This window comes from Callithrix jacchus, chromosome 9, assembly GCF_049354715.1.
Source record: "Callithrix jacchus isolate 240 chromosome 9, calJac240_pri, whole genome shotgun sequence".
NCBI lineage: Eukaryota > Metazoa > Chordata > Mammalia > Primates > Cebidae > Callithrix > Callithrix jacchus.
In genome coordinates this window covers 99,402,705-99,422,654 of record NC_133510.1, presented here as the reverse complement: position 1 = coordinate 99,422,654, position 19,950 = coordinate 99,402,705, and the positions used below count along the sequence as shown (strand labels likewise).

At 38.1% G+C, this 19,950-nt stretch overlaps 1 protein-coding gene across 8 annotated transcripts in view; it reads left to right on the top strand.

Moving 5' to 3' along the window:
- The window catches only part of CDK17 (cyclin dependent kinase 17), a 134,910-nt gene that overhangs the window by 77,520 nt on the left and 37,440 nt on the right, over positions 1–19,950 (top strand). For all 8 annotated transcript variants that reach the window (XM_009004404.5, XM_035257351.3, XM_035257350.3 and 5 more), the window contains 2 exons: positions 6,458–6,604; positions 17,434–17,598. In XM_009004404.5, the coding sequence (XP_009002652.1) occupies positions 6,487–6,604; positions 17,434–17,598 (283 nt within the window). In that variant the 5' untranslated portion in view covers positions 6,458–6,486. The remainder of the gene's footprint in view (positions 1–6,457; positions 6,605–17,433; positions 17,599–19,950) is intronic.

Here is a 19,950-nt window from a genome sequence, read left to right as displayed (position 1 = left end):
GAGAACAACCAAATAGATGCAATAAAAAATGATAAAGGGGAAATCACCACAGATTCCACAGAAATTCAAACCATCATCAGAGAATATTACAAACAACTCTATGCACATAAACTAGTAAACCTGGAAGAAATGGATAAATTCCTGGACTCCTGTGTCCTCCCAAGCCTAAACCAGGAGGAAGCTGAAACTATGAATAGACCAATAACAAGGTCAGAAGTCGAGGTCAGAAGTCGAGGCAGCAATTAAGAGCCTACCACTCAAAAAAAGTACAGGTCTAGACGGGTTCACAGCCGAATTCTACCAGACACACAAAGAGGAGCTGGTACCATTTCTTCTAAAACTATTCCAAACAATCCAAAAAGAGGGAATCCTTCCCAAATCATTTTACGAGACCAACCCATCATTCTGATACCAAAACCCGGCAGAGACCCAACAAGAAAAGAAAACTTCAGGCCAATATCCATGATGAACATAGATGCAAAAATCTTCAATAAAATATTGGCAAGCCGATTGCAACAGCAAATCAAAAAACTTATTCATCATGATCATGTAGGATTCATCCCGGGGATGCAAGGCTGGTTCAACATACGCAAGTCTATCAACGTAATTCACCACATAAACAGAACCAAAAACAAAAACCACATGATTATCTCAATTGATGCAGAGAAGGCATTTGACAAAATTCAACAGCCCTTTATGCTAAAAACCCTCAATAAACTCGGTATCGATGGAACATATCTCAAAGTAATAAAAGCTATTTATGACAAACCAACAGCCAATATCATACTGAATGGGCAAAAACTGGAAGCATTCCCTTTGAAATCTGGCACTAGACAAGGATGCCCTCTTTCACCACTCCTATTCAATATAGTACTGGAAGTTCTAGCCAGAGCAATCAGGCAAGAAAAAGAAATAAAGGGTATTCAAATTGGAAAGGTGGAAGCCAAATTGTCTCTATTTGCAGATGACATGATAGTATACCTAGAAGACCCCATCACCTCAGCCCAAAAACTCGTGAAACTGATAAGCAACTTCAGCAAAGTCTCAGGATATAAATTCAATGTGCAAAAATCACAAGCATTCGTCTACACCAATAACAGACTTAAAGCCAAATCAAGAACGAACTGCCATTCACAATTGCTACAAAAAGAATAAAATACCTTGGAATACAACTCACAAGGAACGTAAGGGACCTCTTCAAGGAGAACTACAAACCACTGCTCAACGAAATCAGAGAGGACACAAACAGATGGAGAAACATTCCATGTTCATGGTTAGGAAGAATCAATATCGTGAAAATGGCTATACTGCCCAAAGTAATTTACAGAATCAACGCTATCCCCATCAAGCTACCATTGACTTCTTCACAGAACTGGAAAAAACCACCATGAACTTCATATGGAACCAAAAGAGAGCCCGCATAGCCAAGTCAATTCTAAGCAAAAAGAACACAGTGGGGGGCATCACACTACCGGATTTCAAACTATACTACAAGGCTACAGTAATCAAAACAGCATGGTACTGGTACCAAAACAGAGATATAGACCAATGGAACAAAACAGAGGCACCAGAGGCAACACAACATAGCTACAACCATACAATCTTTGATAAACCTGACAAAAACAAGCAATGGGGAAAGGATTCCCTGTTTAACAAATGGTGTTGGGAAAACTGGCTAGCCATGTGCAGAAAGCAGAAACTAGACCCCTTCCTGACACCTTACACTAAAATTAACTCCACATGGATTAAAGACTTAAACATAAGACCTGGCACGATAAAAACCCTAGAAGGAAATCTAGGCAAAACTATCCAGGAAATAGGAGTAGGCAAGGACTTCATGAACAAAACACCAAAAGCATTGGCAACAAAAGCCAAAATAGACAAATGGGACCTAATGAAGCTCCACAGCTTCTGCATGGCAAAAGAAACAGTCGCTAGAGTGGATCAGCAACCAACAGAATGGGAAAAAATTTTTGCAGTTTATCCATCTGAGAAAGGGCTGATATCCAGAATTTACAAAGAACTCAAACAGATTTACGGGAAAAAAACAAACAAGCCCATTCAAAAGTGGGCAAAGGATATGAACAGACACTTTACGAAAGAAGACATATATGAGGCCAACAATCATATGAAAAAATGCTCATCGTCACTGGTCATCAGAGAGATGCAAATCAAAACCACATTGAGATACCATCTCACGCCAGTTAGAATGGCGATCATTAAAAAATCTGGAGACAACAGATGCTGGAGAGGATGTGGAGAAAAAGGAACACTTTTACACTGTTGGTGGGAGTGTAAATTGGTTCAACCATTGTGGAAGACAGTGTGGCGATTCCTCAAGGCCTTAGAAATAGAAATTCCATTTGACCCAGCAATCCTATTACTGGGTATATATCCAAAAGACTATAAATCGTTCTACTATAAGGACACATGTACACGAATGTTCATTGCAGCACTGTTTACAATAGCAAAGTCCTGGAATCAACCCAAATGCCCACTGATAATAGACTGGATTGGAAAAATGTGGCACGTATACACCATGGAATATTATGCAGCAATCAGAAATGATGAGTTTTTGTCATTTGTAGGGACATAGATGAATCTGGAGAACATCATCCTCAGCAGACTGACACAAGAATAGAAATTGAAACACCGCATATTCTCACTCATAGGCGGGTGATGAAAAATGAGAACACATGGACACAGAAAGGGGAGTACTAAACACTGGGGTCTATTGGGGGGAAAAGGGGAGGGCCAGTGGGAGGGGGAGGTGGGGAGGGATAGCCTGGGGAGAAATGCCAAATGTGGGTGAAGGGGAAAAGGAAAGCAAAGCACACTGCCATGTGTGTACCTACGCAACTGTCTTGCATGTTCTGCTCATGTACCCCAAAACCTAAAATCCAATAAAAAATTAAAAAAAAAAAAAAGTCAAAGGGAAAGGTGTATAGGTTGAAGCCCAAGAGGATCCAGATACGAGCTTCTGTTTGTCTTCTTCCAGTGGAGTTGCATGGGCTATGACAACATGCAGAGAGCTTCAAACAGGGAGGTTCACCTGTGTCTTGTGCAAGAAAATTGCTGTGGATCAGATAGGCATGAAGTGCTCATATGACTGACTTTAGTTACTCAGTCTCCAGCTTCTCCTGTCCTTCCTCCCCTAAGAAGTCAAACTGACACAGTGTGGGCCAAAGCCCCACGCATACAAAAATAAACATTAACCATAATTTATATTGCTTATACAAATTATCTGATGTGATCAAGATCTCAGTTATACAGAGATACTATTATCGGGCAAGATATTTCAAGGGCTCAGAGGTTATCTCTCAGGAGCCTCTCACAGACTAGTGCTTTTTTCAGAATGTGCAGAGTTAGAGTACCCCAAGCCTACCTAGTTACCTCCTTACTACACAGGGTGATTCAGGAGCCTAACAAAGGAAGACATCTCTAGTGTAAAGTCAAGTCTTACAGAAACAAAGGATAGATGAGAGTGGCAGTAGCTCAGTACAACTTAAATATCTAATATGTTTAAACAAATGGCATGAGTTGCTGACTCTGTCAAGGTAGAGCTATAAAGATTGACTATCAGAAGTACAGAATAGCATTTAGGATAGCCCTACAATTAACAGGTTTCTTAATTGGGATCAATGTCATGGTTTACTGACTTATCTCCTATAAATTCACCTTGCTTGGTGAAATGCATATATTAAATCATCTAATCCACATCAAAACCTCCATTTCTGCCAATAATGGAGTAACTTGTAACAGACTAAAACTGCTGAAAACTAGAAATGCTAGGGGGGAAAATCATTTTGAAGACATTGTAAAGCGTCTCATTTGAAGAGTCAAGGTTCAGGAGAGAAGGGAGACAGACATACTCTGTGCAGATTTTCCTTTTGATCCAAGTCTTAAGTTTTCCCCTTTCCAACTCGTAAGCTATTTGGGATAAGAAGATTAAAAACTGAGCAAGGTGTAAGAGATGAGCAAAAAATGAGGAAGTTGAATTCAGCTTTCAGTAGTTTGTTATCGTTCTGGCCTTAGGTTTTAACGGTTGGAATCTGTTGAAGAGCCACGCCACTGAGTGAGGACAAATCAGAGACAGAACAATCTTCATAGTGTCTGAAACCCAGTCTCAAGTCAGCTCAGTCTGATTTGGATTGCATTCAGTCTGCTCCTACAGAGCCTGTTAAAAACAAAAATTAAATCCTTTCTGGAGGAAGGTAACATCATCTGGAGGCTCTACATTTTTTCCATACATATTCGCATGCAATAATTCACAATGTTTTGCATACAATAAAAAACTAATAAGCATACAAAAAAATCAACAGAAGAAAATTGACAAGAGAAATAGATCCACAGATTGTGCAGACTTTGGAGTTTAAAACGGGATTTAAGATACTATATTCAGTTCATGAGAATAGATGCCAAGGTGGAGGATTTCACTAGAGAACTGGCATCTATAGAAAAGAATCAAATGGAAATTCTAGAGCTGAAAATATAGTAACTAAAACTAAGAGCACAACAGATAGATTTAACTGCAGATTAGACACAGCTGAAAAGAGGATTAGTGAACTGGAAGATAAGTTAATAGAAAACATTTAGGAGTATATATGTCTTTAAACTGAGCTAAGGAGTAGGAGCTTTTTAGTAACATCAAAGTATGTCTCTTATTTTAGAGCCTATGGGTGAAAAGAGTTTTTATTAAAGTGCAGTTGCAACTCTTACTATTTTAATGTGTATTTAGTATTTTTTGGTATTTTTATTATAGTGGATTTAAAAAAAAATTGAGAGTATCTCATTCTGTTGCTCAGGCTGGAGTGCAGTGGCACATTCATATCTCATTGCAGCCTTAAATTCCTGGGCTCGAGTGATCCTCCCACTTCAGTCTCCTGAGTAGCTGAGAATACAGGCAGATGCCACCATGCCTGGCTAAGTAGTTTTTAGTAGAGACAAGTTCTCACTATGTTTCCCAGACTGGTCTTAACCTCCTAACCTCAAGAAATCCTCCTGCCTTAGCTTCTTAAAATGCCAGGATTAGAAGCATGAGCCACTATGCCCAGCTGTTTTCTGTTTTAAAATATAATAAGTATATAATATGAAAGTGGTAAAATATAGTTATTATTTAGAAGTTTATTTGTTATACCTTCCCTCAGTTTTTGAGCAAACAAAAATTATTTTATAACTAATATGCAGAAGTTACCTGTTCTGCAAACTCAGTTACTTAAGATAAACCCTTAGAATGAGAAATTAAGCAAAACACATACAGATATAAAATAGATATCCAGAGCTGGATGGTAAAACCCCTGTACTTTAACTAGGGGGGGGAGTTGTATGGCCCTTACTTTTGGCTAGGATAATGGTTATAGTGTGCATGGTGATCTGGTAAACCAGCTCATCCTGGAAACAGCAAGTTAGAAAGGAAATTGTGGGTCAAGAGTTTGGGTTTGGCCTAAGTACCTTGTTTGATCACATATAAGACTCTATTATGAATTGTACCATTGATTTATGTACCTCTAAGAAAGAAAAAATACTGTCAGTTACATTTTGACATCACATTAATTGTGAGATACATTCTGATTTTAAAGATGTTAAAGTGTGGAAGAAAAAGTAAATTGTAATTCTAGTTTTAAATCTGTTCTGTCATTTATTATTTGTTTGACATGGGTCAGGGAACTTCTTTGAGCATGTTTCCTCATGTATGAAAATGGGATAGTATATTCTACCTTTCAGAATTAGGAAGACTCAGAGATATGAAAGTATCTACCATGTGTCAGACATTCAATACCCGCTAATTTCACTTTTCTTTCTTCCTTCTAAAGCTTGATACTCTTAGGATGAAAGAGACCCTTGAAAGCCTAACAAAGGAAAACAAGACCAAACCCTAATGTATTGGCTGTGTAAGAGTGTAAAAAGGAAAATTTCTTGTTGGATCTGTTTAATTCAGTACCCACTAATTTTGCTTTCCTTTCTTCCTTCTAAAGCTTGGTACTCTTAGGATGAAAGAGACCCTCGTTGTCAAACGTCGTTCTTTATCTTCCTCCATTACTTCACCCACCCCTCACTTATATCTGAAGATATCACTGGCTGGTTCCAATATGATGATTGATATTTATGTGATGGAACCTAAGTGTCAAAATAATGTTGATATTTTACTATAATGGTTTTCAAAATACACATTTTAAGAAAATTTCTAATCCTTCTGAACTTAGTTGTGATGCTTAAAGTCCCACCCTTTAGTTACATAGAATGCCTGCTCTTCTGATGATGCCAAATAAATACAGCATTATTCAGAGTAGGTGGATCCTTTTTAAAAAGGGGTTGGATTTGATGATGTTTGGCAGAAGTGAGAATTCTTCATTATATTCCGATTTTAAAGACTACCAGTAAACCCAGGTGGTATTTTTCTTTAGCGGTAAAATATTATAATTATATCTTTGATTTTGTATTTATTCTTTTCTTTCAGGATTTTTCAAGCCATCTTCAGTTGATAGGATGAAAAAATTTAAAAGAAGGCTATCCCTCACACTCCGAGGAAGCCAGACTATTGATGAATCACTGTCTGAATTGGCTGAACAAATGACTATTGAAGAAAACAGCAGTAAGGATAATGGTAAATATTTGGCATAGGGGGAGATGCTTCCTCCTTTTAATTACTTTATGAATAGAATGTAAAGTTACTTTTTAGATAAGTTCATAATAGCTTCCTTGTGTTTATTTCTGTCCGGTTCCATGGTTTCTGAGGAAATTGAAGACTATATAACTTTGGTTTGCTTACTAACTGGAAAATTTTTCTCTCGATCCAACATTAGAATACCTGGTCTCAAACCCTGATGAATTGTTCTATTCCATGTATCCTTCCATTTTTCACTAGTTCTTAGATAAGAATGCATTTTATAATATTATCCTAATTGTTAAATAACTGTTAATATTTTTGTTATTCTTGTAGCCCAAGTTAATACAGCTTAAAAGTGTATAGGAAGTACGTGAAATTTCTGTCTGTGGCTTCATCATAGTTTTATAATGTTCCATGCATTTGACAATGCTTTTTACAACATAAAGTAGTAGTACCCAGATTTCATTTGTGTATTAAATACAAAATCCTGATGAAATTTTTAGAGGAAGGCTACCTATTCAAATCTGAAATAGCCCTAGGAATGTCGTAATAATAATTGGGAAGGAGCTTACGTGACTTGCTGCTAATGTTTCATGATGTGCAGAGTATCTGACACATCTTCCTTACCTATGCCTGAAATTCTGCGGCTAGAGATGTGTGACAATGGTTGGAAAGCATGAACACCCTTTGCCCCTTCCACTGAATTCCAATACTTAAGTTTTGAGAGAGGAAATAGCATAGTGCAGTGGGCTCTGGACTTTTTAAAGTCATGGGTTTGGATTTTGGATACACTAATACACTTACTAGTTGATGACTCTGAGTAAGCCATTTATCCTACCCAGTCTTCAGTTTTCTTATTTCCTTTCCTTGCAAGGGTCATTATTTGCACAGGCTCACCCAGCTCTAGAACTAGTACTTTAGAAGCCAGATTTCTTCCCTTCAAAGTCTGCAGTATTGCGTCTGTTCTGCAAGGACTCCTTCATTTTGATTTTCCTTGATAACATCTACCTTTTTTTTTTTTTTTTTTTGAGATGGAGTCTCGCTTTTGTCACCCAGGCTGATGTGTAGTGGTGCGATCTTGGCTCACTGCAACCTCTGCCTCCCAGGTTCAAGAAATTCTCCTGCTTTAGCCTCCTAAGTAGCTGGGATTACAGGCATGCACCACCCCACCTGGCTAAGTTTTTTGTATTTTTAGTAGAGATGGGGTTTCACCATGTTGACCAGGCTGGTACTCCTGATCTCAAGTGATCTGCCCACCTTAGCCTCTCAAAGTGCTGGGATTACAGGCGTGAGCCACCGCACCTGGCCTCGTTTTGTTTTTAACATGGCAGGGAGGAGAGAGGATGGGCTCAGTAGGAAATTTAATATAATAATTTGAATATAATTATATGAGGAGGGGAAAATTGTACATTTGGGTCAAATCTCAAAGATGACTTTATGATCTTACCATTGTTCCTCTTGCCAGAGAATCTCTTCTAGATACACAGAGCAAAATCCTTAATTCTCTTTTAGCTCCCCCATTGAATTTTTGGTGGGAAGCCCAGTGTGCTCACTCTTATGATAGAAGAGTCTTGCCAATGTGTTTGCCAATGATGATCAGGAATAAAATAAGCACAGTATATATCTTGGTGGATAGTTTCTGGGACATATTTTTAGTAAGTATTTGACTACAAGACAAATGTCTTTTCCTAAAGAAACGGTATGGGTCATAGAAAATGAACATATGTTTTAGCTAATATTTTAGACCAATTGCATATTTTCTGGAATATTTTGGTATTAACTACCTTAAAACATGCTTTGTTTTTAACAAATGGTGAAAGATTAAAAATATTTGTTTTTTTCAGGTTGTATATATTATTAAGACTTCCTTTTATTACAGTAGTAACTTTGCAGTAAAAAAGGGTAAATAGGCAGTCTATTGAGTTTCTTCTTGACCTGACTTACTTGAAGTAATCCTTGAAGACATTGTAACAGACATTGATTCCTCTTTGTTTACAAAGATTGCTGATAGCGTAGGCTACCATAATCTGCTCTTGCTTTATTTTCTCTCTCTAATAGCACATGGATTTCACCAACAGCTCTCACAGAGATTCTACACCTTTTTGGTCACCTGTCAGTGCTTGATAGCTGACACATTCTATTCTTATGGAACATATTTTAAAGTATAAAAGCTCGTAGATAGGGGTGACACACACAGACACAGTTCGTGTCAGAATACAGAGAATATAGCATAATGAATGAGAAGTATAGACTATACTTTTTAAGTGATCTTCTCACACACGATATAAGCAGTTGATGAAGCAAAAGTGAGCTTTGTTTAATGCCAAATCATAGCATAATGCTAGCTGAAGGAGTAGGAGGAATATACAGTCATTCGTTGCTTAACAATGGGGATGCATTCTGAGAAGTACATTACTAGGCGATTTTATTGTTGTGCAAACATCAGAGTCTACTTAAATAAAACTAGGTAGTATAGCTTACTACACACCTAGGCTACATGGTACAACCTGTTACTTATAGGCTACAAACCTGAACAGCATATTATATTGAATACTGTAGGTAGTTGTAACACAGTTGTAAGTGTTTGAGTATCTAAGTATATCTAAGCATAGAAAAGGAAATGTATTGCACTACTATGTTACAGCTGCTATGGCATCACTGACATCACTAGGCTATAGGAATTTTTCAGCTTTATTATAATTTTATGAGACCACTGTTGTATATGGGTTTTGTCATTGACGGAAACATCACATGGCACATTACATAATTTCCCTGAGTAAACCCCCTTTGGACCAATTTTTGATCACTGTCTCTTGATTAGTCACATGCATGATAACAATCCTGTTACTCTTACATATCTAGGGACATGGCTCTTATACATATTCTAGATCTAGAACACATTAATTGGAGGTGATACTATAAACATCTTAGAAAAATTATGTGTATGATGCATTTGGTTATACTTACACCTATATATTCTCACTTATGTATGTTTTATCTCTATCCAAATAGAATGCGAGATAATTATCTCTCATTTTGGTAACTGAGTCATACTATGAAGGTTTTAACTCAGTTGTAAATGCACAATATAATTAACATTACTTTGTCTGTTTATAGAAACTAGTATGTTTGCACTTTGACAGGTGGGTTGAACCCAAGGAAAGATGAATACTGAATTTGTATTCAGTATGTTAAAAAAAAGTTGAAAGTTTGCAAAACTTGGTTGATTTAAGGATACTGGCCTTAACTTAGTAGAGCTTTCCCTAAATATGAAATAAAGTTTTTGCACAAACCTGCAAGAAAAAGAATTTTGGGCCCATCAGTTTTGTTTTTACTAACTGAGAAGTGTTGAATGTTTAGTTTTTAAAAACCTGTCAAGGCCAAGGATGGTGGCTCATGCCTGTAATCCCATCACTTTGGGAGGCTGAGATGGGTGGATCACTGGAGGTCAGGAGTTCTAGACCAGCCTGGCCAACATGGTGAAATCCTGTCTCTACTAAAAATACAAGAATTAGCTGATTGTAGTGGTGCATGCCTGTAGTCCCCAGCTTCTTGGGACACTGAGGCAGGAGAATTGCTTTAACCCAGAAAGCAGAGGTTGCATTGAGCTGAGATCGTGCCACAGCATTCCAGCCTGAGTAATAGAGCCAGACTCCATCTCAAAACAAAAAAAAGACCTGTCAAAAATTAATTTACCTCAGTTCTTCAAAAAGTTAAACATAGAATTACCGTTTGACCCAACAATTCTATTCCTAGGAATATACCCCAAAAATTGAAATAGGTATTCAAAGTCTTATACACAAATATTTATATTCATAGCAGTACTATTCACGATAGCTAAGGTGGAAACAACCCAGATGCCCATCAACAGATGAATGGATAAACAAAACTTGGTCTATCCGTAGGATGGAATAGTATTCAGTACATGAATGAAGCACTACGTGCTGTAGCATAGATGAACTTGGAAAACTGAATGGAGCCAGATCCAAAATACTCTGTGGTTCCATTTATATGAAATATCCAAAACAGGTAAATCCATAGAGACAAAAAGCAGATTAATGGTTGCCAGAGGCTGATAGGGAGAAAAAGACTGAGGAGTGACTGATTAATGTGTATGAGATCTCCTTTGGTGATACGAAAATGGCGGTATGAAAACTGTTTTGGAACAGAGAGAGGTGATGGTTGTATCAAATTGTAAGTATACCAAATGCCACTGAATTGTATACTTTAAAATGGTTTATTTTATAAGAATGTCATCCCAATTAAATATTCAGTTCATCCGAGATATACCTTTCCCTCATGGATGCTCAATTTTATTTGATATCTTTTTTTTTTTCTGTCACTGCAGCAGAACAGATGTTTGATAAGGCTTAATTCTGTTTTAATACTTACCTCAGAAAGTTACATTTCAGAATCTTGTCTTTACATAGTTGGTTAGCTTTGAACTTACTTTTCTTGTAATAGGAAGATATATTGAGATTAGTGAATTTGATGAGAAGAATAGGTGACAATTTAAATGTAAGGAAGAGAATAAATCACAGTTGTAGAAAGGTGGTAAAATTATGTTTTATTGTACATATGCTACTTGAGACTTCTTGACCAACTGAAATTCTTCAGCTAATAAAACGTACATGTTCCCAGGAAGTGTAGTCAGATAAACCTTACAGAATGTCACTTATTATTTGGAATTAGAAGTAATACCGAAAAGCAAAGTTTAAAATGGCCTGGTTTTCCTGATATTCCATATTTTCATTCTTAACTGTTCTATTTGTATATTGGAGCAATTTGTCATGAGTCAACAAATCCCAGTTTTATGGCTATTGTGAGTCTCTGTCTTTCACCTAGTTTTCTTTCTCTTGCTGATCTCTTACATGGTAGCTGTGACAGTTTGTCTTTGACAGTTTGTGGATATATTATAACAGTAACTGTTTTTTACAATAGTGGATAACATAAGGAGTTTAAGTAGGACTCATTCCTACAAATAACGCAAGTTCCATGAAAGGTTGAAGCTGAAGGCATGAACTCCATTGGATATATGTAGGATCTAGAATAGGATCAGGCCAGTAGTAATGTTTAAAAGAGCAGGATTGGGAGGAGGGAATGGCTTAGGCTCTGAGGTGGGTTATGAAATTGAATGTTCCTCATCATAGTTCACATAATGAGAAGATCGAGATAAATAAGATGCCAAATGACATTTCTTAGTGGAATCATAATGACTGCCATGTTGTGGTGGTAAAAATCATTGGAAATCCTTACTTGGAACTAACAGTATCTCTACATTCCCCCCTCTCCCCAGCCCCTGGTAACCACAATTCTAATTTCTGTCTATGAATTTGCCTATTCTAGGTACCTCATATAAGTGGAACCATGTAATATTTGTCCTTTTGTGTCTGACTTATTTCCCTTAGCATAATGTTTCCAAGATTTTCATTACTTTTTAAAAACAGAGTATTATTATCTTATTGAATTGGCCAATTAATTACTTTCAAGATCTGGAAGTGTTGGAATATTTTATTCCATTTTATTGTGGCTCTCTCATGGGCCACAATTGCTTCTCTATCATACTCTCTCCTTGGATGACCTCATCCAACCTTAAAATTTCAGCTACCATATATATATATATTGAGTACTCCTAAGTCTGAATCTCCAATTAGGATCTTCATCTGGATCTCTAGATTCATATTTAGATGCCTTCTTGGCTTCTCCACATTGATGTCTAATGGGAATCTTAGACTTCATATGACCAAATCAGAATTCTTGATGTCCTTCCTCCAAAATCTGCCTCTGCTCAAACTTGCCGTGCTTAATCAATTATTAAAACTAAAAGTCTAGGCATTGTTCCTGATTTTTTTCTCTCCTTTACCTTCCTGTTGTCTCCTTCCCACCCCCCACCCCACCATTCTAGCTTCCTATTTTTTACCATATAAATAACTTTTACAAACTCATCATTATGATAATCATCTGTATCAGTGGTCCCCCACCTTTTGGCACCAGGGATCATTTTTGTCGAAGACAACTTTTCCACAGACCGGGGTTGGAGGGCATGGTTTCAGGATGATTCAAGCATATTACAGTTATCGTGCCCTTTATTTCTGTTATTATTACATTGTAATGCATAATGAAATTATTATATAGCTCACCATAATGTAGAATCAGTAGGAGCCCTGCACTTGTCTTCCTACAACTAGATGGTCCCGTCTGGGGGTGATGGGAGACAGTGACGGATCATCAGGCATTAGATTCTCATGAAGAGCATGCAACCTAGATCCCTCACATGCACAATTCACAACAGAGTTAGTACTCCTATGAGAATCAGTACCACCACTGATCTGACAGGAGGTGGAGCTCAAGCAGTAATGTGAGCAATGGGGAGTGACTGTAAATACCACATATGAAGCTTTGCTCACTTGCCCACTGCTTATCTCATGCTGTGTGGCCCGGTTCCTAACAGGCCATGGACTAGTACTCGTCTGTGACCCGGGGACTGGGAACCCCTGATCTATGTGACTGATATGCAATTCCAATTATAGTCCATTAATATATCATATTTTATATATTTTTAACAGTTGATCTGAAGATTTAAAAATATTTTAGGGCTAGGCGTGATGGCTCATTGTAATCGCAGTGCTTTGGGAGGCCAAGGTGGGGAGGATCACTTGAGCCCAGGAGTTTGAGACTAGCTGGGCAACATAGCAAAACCCCATCTCTACTGAAAAGACACACATTAGCCATGTGTGATGGTGCATGCATGTAGTCCTGGCTATGGTGGGGACGACGAAGTGGGAGGATCATATGAGCCCAGGTGGTTGAGGCTACAGTGAATTATGACTGCGCCACTGCATTTCAGCCTATGCAACAGAGCAAGACCCTGCCTGGAAAAAAAAGAAAACAAAAAGTATTTGTATAGATGTTTTTACTATAAATGCTGGCTAAAAGCTGGGTGATAGGAGGGTGTGTGAAATTAGTTTAGCAGCCGTGTCTGCTGGCCTGTTGCTTCTGCCTTTGTAATATGTCCTAAATCTGCCTGCTTCCCTCTGTCTTCAGTACATACCCTAGTCTAGACCACCAAAATTTGTTGTTTAGGGTACTGTAGTAATCTCCTCCTTTTGCTTTTGATTCCCTATTGCCTGTTTTTCGACAGCAACCAAAGTGATTTTTTAAAAAATTATTTTCAGCTGTTACAAATTCAAATGAAGTTATGAAGATAATATAGAAAGGACCTGTACTTGTACCCTTCTCCCAATCTCCCTCCCCACCAATTGGTTGCATCTTATGTAACTATAGATACTGGAATGAAGTGTAAATGTAGTTTGGTGTCATTTCCTCTCACCTGTGTTGATTCATATAACCACTGCAATCAAGATAAAGCATCGTGGCAAGAGATCTCTCATGTTACCTGTTGTAGTCATCCCTACCTGCTTACCTCCTACTATATCTAACCCTTCACAGTGATTTTTTTTTTTTTTTTTTTTTTTGACAGTCTCTTTCGCCCAGGTTGGAGTGCAATGATATGATCTCGGCTCACTTCAACCACCACTTTCTGGGTTCAATCAATTCTCCTGCCTCAGCCTTCCAAGTAGTTGGGACTACAGGCGTATGCCACCAAGCCCAGCTAATTTTTTTGTATTTTTAGTAGAGACGGGGTTTCACCATATCGGCCAGGCTGATCTCGAACTCCTGACCTCAAGTGATCTGCTGACCTTGGCCTCCGAAAGTGCTGGGATTACAGGCGTGAGCCATTGTACCTAGCACACAGGGATATGTTTGAAACATGAATCAGATCATATCAGTCTTCTGCTTCAAAGCTACCATAACTGCTTCTAATCTGAGAATAAAATTCAAACTTATGTGGTGATGTATAAAATGTTGAATGATTGGTTCCCTCCTTATATCTCTGGTCTCACCTAGTATCACTGTTCCCCCCACGGTTAGGTACTATAGTTACACTTGCCTTCTGTCTAGTCCACTAACACAGTGGTTCTTGGAGTATGATTCCTGGACCAGCAGTCAGCAGGACCTGGGAATTTGTTAGAAACACATATTTTTAGATTCCACACGAGACCTACTGAACCAGGAAGTCTGGGTGAGACGCAGCAGTCTTACATTTTACTTGAAGATGATTCTGAAGCATGTTAAAGTTTGAGGATCACTGTTCTGACAAGTCAAACTCCGCCATATGTCTGCTTTTGCAGTAGCTTTTTTCTCTATCTGGAATATCCTGTTATCCACAACTTACCCATCTTCCCTGACTGGCTCTTTCTTGCATTTAAATTTTTGTTAAAAATATCTCTGCAGAGAGAACTTTTCTCAATATACAGTGTAAAATAACTAGCTACTCATTTTCACATCTATTTTTTTTTTAGTCTTTTGCATTTCGCCTGTCATTTCCTGATTTTGTGTGTGTCTTTCCCCATTAGATTTTATGCACTCTGAGAATAGTACTTTGTTTGTTTTGTTACCAGTTGATGCCCAGTGCCTAGAATAGTGTCTATCAAATAGTATGTCCTTTTGATCTCATTTTTTCCCCCAATGTTCTCCAGAATAGTCAAGCTATATTCCCTAGGACAGCTTTACAGAGCAACTAAAATGTTGTCTGTAGGGAAAATATTTGCATTATTTATTTTTTTATTTTTTTAAGATGGAGTTTTGCTCTGTCATCCAGACTTGGAGTGCAGTGGCCAATCTTGGCTCACTGTAACCTCCACTTCCCTGGTTCAAGCAGTACTCCTGCCTCAGTCTCCTAAGTAGCTGGGACCACAGGCGCGTGCCACCATGCCCAGCTAATTTTTGTATTTTTAGTAGAGATGGGGTTTCACCATGTTGCCCAGAATGGTCTGGATCTCTTGGCCTCGTGATCTGCCTGCCTCAGCCTCCTGAAGTACTAGGATTACAGACGTGAGCCACTGAGCCTGGCCTTAAATATTTTAATATTGTGATATTTCACACGTGAAATAAAACCTAGAAAGATAAAAAATATCTTCCTCTTTTCTTTTCTTTTTCTTTTTGAGATAGGGTCTTACTCCGCTGTCCAGGCTGGAATGCGGTGGCATTATCTTAGCTCACTGCAGCCTCAAACTCCTGGGCACAAGTGGTCCTCCCACCCTAGCCTCCTGAGTAGCTGGGACTATAGGTTCATGCCATCACACTTGGCTGAGAAGAATTTTATTGTATGCTCTAGCCTGTATTATCCCACATTGTTTGTAATTATTTATTTATGCATTTATATCAGATAGCCCCTCCTCATTCATTATGAAATCATTGATTATTTTGCTAGACTTAAGAGCTCCAAATTCTTTATCAGTTAGGTACTGCCAAGGAATTTACAGATCATAGGAAACTTTGGATATATGTTCTGCATTACTAGGTAGGCATGTGCCCCTGCCTCCAGTCTGGTCTTTGACCCAGATTAGATAGATTGAACCTTGTATGAGCCTTTGGGCCCTTATGCCCCATCCTTCCTCTACACTTTCAGGCAGCCAGTATTAGTAGAGGCTCAGGCCACATGGCCTTCTTGGTCCATTTTTCTGGAGCCCATACCCTGGTCTTGTTCTGTGGATCCTAACGTTTTCTTGTGAGAGAAGCCTTTCACTTTAAGGCTTCTAGCCAACTCCTCCTGTCAACCTGTCCTTGGTTGAGAAACCATTACAGATAGAGGAATCCCCTGATCAGGAGATATCCTTGTGCCTGATTGTTAGCTACAGAAGAAGGGTTGGCTTCATTTTAAAGGAGAAGGTATTCAGAGCGGTCCAGTTCTCTTTAAAACTCTTTGGCTGCTACCAGTAGAAACATTATTCTAACATAGAAAACTAATTGCGTATCACAAGACTTATATCTTTAACCTGTATCAGAGCTCTTCTTTGGAAGTGGAAAGGAGTCACGCAGTTCCCGACAAACATTACAAAACAGTTTCCTGATGTATAATTAAATAACTTTTAAGTATTATATATATTTTAAATGTTTCTGCTTGGTTATCAGTATGATTTTTTAAATACTCTATAGATTAATCTCAAATTTGGGGGAATATACTTAGAGCCCCTCTATATTGATGTGTACTTGGGTACTTCTGTTTTATTCACTAATTGACATACCGTTTTGAACGTCCAGCAAACAGGGATGTAAATTCCTTTAGGCTGGGGCCATGTCTTTTATATTCTAAAGGATGCTTATTTTTTTTTTTCTTTTTGAGACGGAGTTTGGCTCTGTTGCCCATACTGGAGTGCAGTGGCGTGATCTCGGCTCATTGCAGCCTCTGCTGCCCGGGTTCAAGCAATTCTCCTGTCTCAGCTTCCTAAGTAGCTGGGACTACAGGCACATGCCAGCACGCTCAGCTAATTTTTGTATTTTTAGTAGAGATGAGGTTTTACTGTATTGGTCAGGCTGGTCTCAAACTCCTGACCTCAGGTGATCTGCCTGCCTTAGCCTCCCAAAGTGCTAGGATTACAGGTGTAAGCCACTGCACCCAGCCAAACATGCTTAATTATAAAGAACACAGGTAGTCAGTCAATGGAGAAGTGGTATGGAAACAATCTTGAGATATACTAAAATAAACAAATGGATCAAAAATTGATGGGATGTATTAGTAGTTTGTGGTTCTTACCCACTTTCGATTATATAAGAAATGGTTGGTTACTAGACCAACTTAAAATATCCAAGTATTTTTTCAGAGAAACTATTTTAATTTTAGTATTGTATGTAGGTAAGCAAAGAAATGAGGCTAATTGTAATAATCTCTGTTACAACTTTTTGTTTTGCTTTCTCAATCCTTCTCATGTGATCCTGGATCTTGGGCTGATGATGGAATGACTTTTGAATACTTTGAACCACAGAGCCTATTGTGAAGAATGGCAGGCCTCCAACATCTCACAGTATGCATTCCTTCCTCCACCAGTACACAGGATCTTTCAAGAAGCCCCCATTGCGGAGACCACACAGTGTTATTGGAGGGAGCCTCGGCTCCTTCATGGCAATGCCCAGAAATGGAAGCAGATTAGGTAATTTGATTATTTGTCTATTGTGTTTAATTTGATTATTTGTCTGTACTGTTTACCTTTCTGATTATATGTCATGTACGTAGTTAAGTTTTAGTTGTATAAAAGTCAGCAACCTTTATTATCTGGCTTCTTTTGTCAGATAAAAATCAAGTTGAGATCAGGAGGAATAGCAGAAAGATGGAAAGTTCTAGAGAGGTAATAGTGCTGACAATACAGAGAAGTAATATTTGAAAATCCTGTCCATCAGGAGGGAAATGAATCCCATAAGAAACAGATGCAAGATTTCAGATGAATAGCAGTTTGGGATGGTGTTTATTTTAAGGTCATGCCTCAGTAATTTTTTAGATCATCACCATATAAAGCCTAGTGAAATAATTAGTATATATGATTATTACCTCAAGTTTTTGTTCTTCTCTCATTATATATTTAAATATCTAAGAAAAAAAATTTCAAGTTTCTCTTTGTTTATTCCTCTGGTCTTTTTTGATGATATCTTATGTTTTGATTTTTTTTTCTCTTGAAATAATGTTTCACTCTGTCACCCAGAAAGAGGCGGGGTCTCACCATGTTGCCCAGGCAGGTCTTGAACTCCTGGACTCAAGTGATCCACTTGCCTCAGCCTCCCAGAGTGCTGGGGTTACAGGCCTGAGCAACCATACCTGGCCTATTATGTTTTGATTTTTTAAAATCACTTTAAGTATAACTGTTTTGTAGTTTTCTTAGATAACTATATTCACTGAAGCTCCTAGGGGTTTTATTCTGCTGCTTGTTTTATCTGCTTGCAATTGGAATAGTATATTATTTCTAAATGTGTTTTTTTATTTTGGGAATACGAGCTTATCTACAGTGAGTTTTTTTCTCTATGAGAAATGAAATATAGCCTTTATCTCTGTAGGTGCATCTCTATAGAATGGTATGCTGGAGTTGACTCACATTAGTTCATTTGAGATGATTGTTACATTTTCAGGAACTTTACAAACTGGTTGTTAAACATAGCTATTACATTTTAAATTATGTAAGTTTACAATTAAGTAAACTAAATTAAAAATAAATGCAATGAATACTCAGAAGTCATTGGTTCCTAATTGTTTTACCACTTTTATCTATGCCACAGGGTTTATTTTTTCTCTGTAGTCCAAACACTATACAATGGTGTGCTACTGCACACTTCTTCCCAACCGTACGTTCAGTGTTGTCATGTTGGTAGCTGGAAACTGGCCATGGAAAGAGAAATCAGAAAATACTACAGATCAGGTCTTGGCTTGTTGTTTTCTTATTTGTCTAGCCCAGGGGTTTGCAAACCTTTTTTTGTAGGGGCAGTTAGTAATAAATGTTTTAGGTTTTATGGAATACAATCTCCATTGCATATTCTCTGTTTAATAATCCTTTAAAAATACAAAACACATTTTTAGTTTAGGGGCTATATGAAAAGAAGCCACACTTGTTCTGGGCCCTTGTTCTAGATTTAAGAAAGTGCTGTTGAAGGCCGGGTGCGGTGGCTCACACCTGTAATACCAGCACTTTGGGAGGCGGAGGTGGGTGGATCACGAGGTCAAGAGATCGAGACCATCCTGGCCAACATGGTGAAACCCTGTCTCTACTAAAAATACAAAAAATTAGCCAGGCGTGGTGGCACATGCCTGTACATCTCAGCTACTTGGGAGGCTGAGACAGGAGAATTGCTTGAACCAACGAGGCAGAGGTTGCGGTGAGCCGAGAATGCACCATTACACTCCTGCCTGGGCAACAAGAGCAAAACTCTGTCTCAAAAAAAAAAAAAAAAAAAGTGATACTGAAAATGATAGTAATGCAGATTAAATTTAAAAGAATTTAATCTTGTGCTGGGGGAGAAAAATGTATTGTGTCTGCAGCTGTTGCATTACCTGATTAGCAAAGACATCATCCCCCCTGCAACAGATGAGTAAAGTTCTGACAAGCCTTCATTGTTTCACGTTTGTTTTGATGGAAATGAAAATAACTGGTAATCATGTCAGAACTACACTGGTTTGTTAATGACGTGAGTAATTTCTTATTTGGGTCAGATGGTACTCAAGTGTTTATTCATAGTCTGAGATTGGTAAGCTTCTTTGTTGTCCAATTCCTTATGCAACAGGACAGATTTTATTTTTAAGTGTACCCTTTAAGTTTCAAAAGTCTAGCCCTTTGGGGGTTGGGCCTTTCTGTGGGAAGGTCTTACTTGTAACTCAGACACCCAGGGCTTCGTCTTTTATCCCAGTGTGGAAGGTAAACCCAGGGACCATCTCATCAAGATCAGCAACCTCTCCCAAGACAATGATAGAGTAAATTTATGTATAACAGCTTTGAGTTTTCATTCTCTCTTTGTTTTTTACT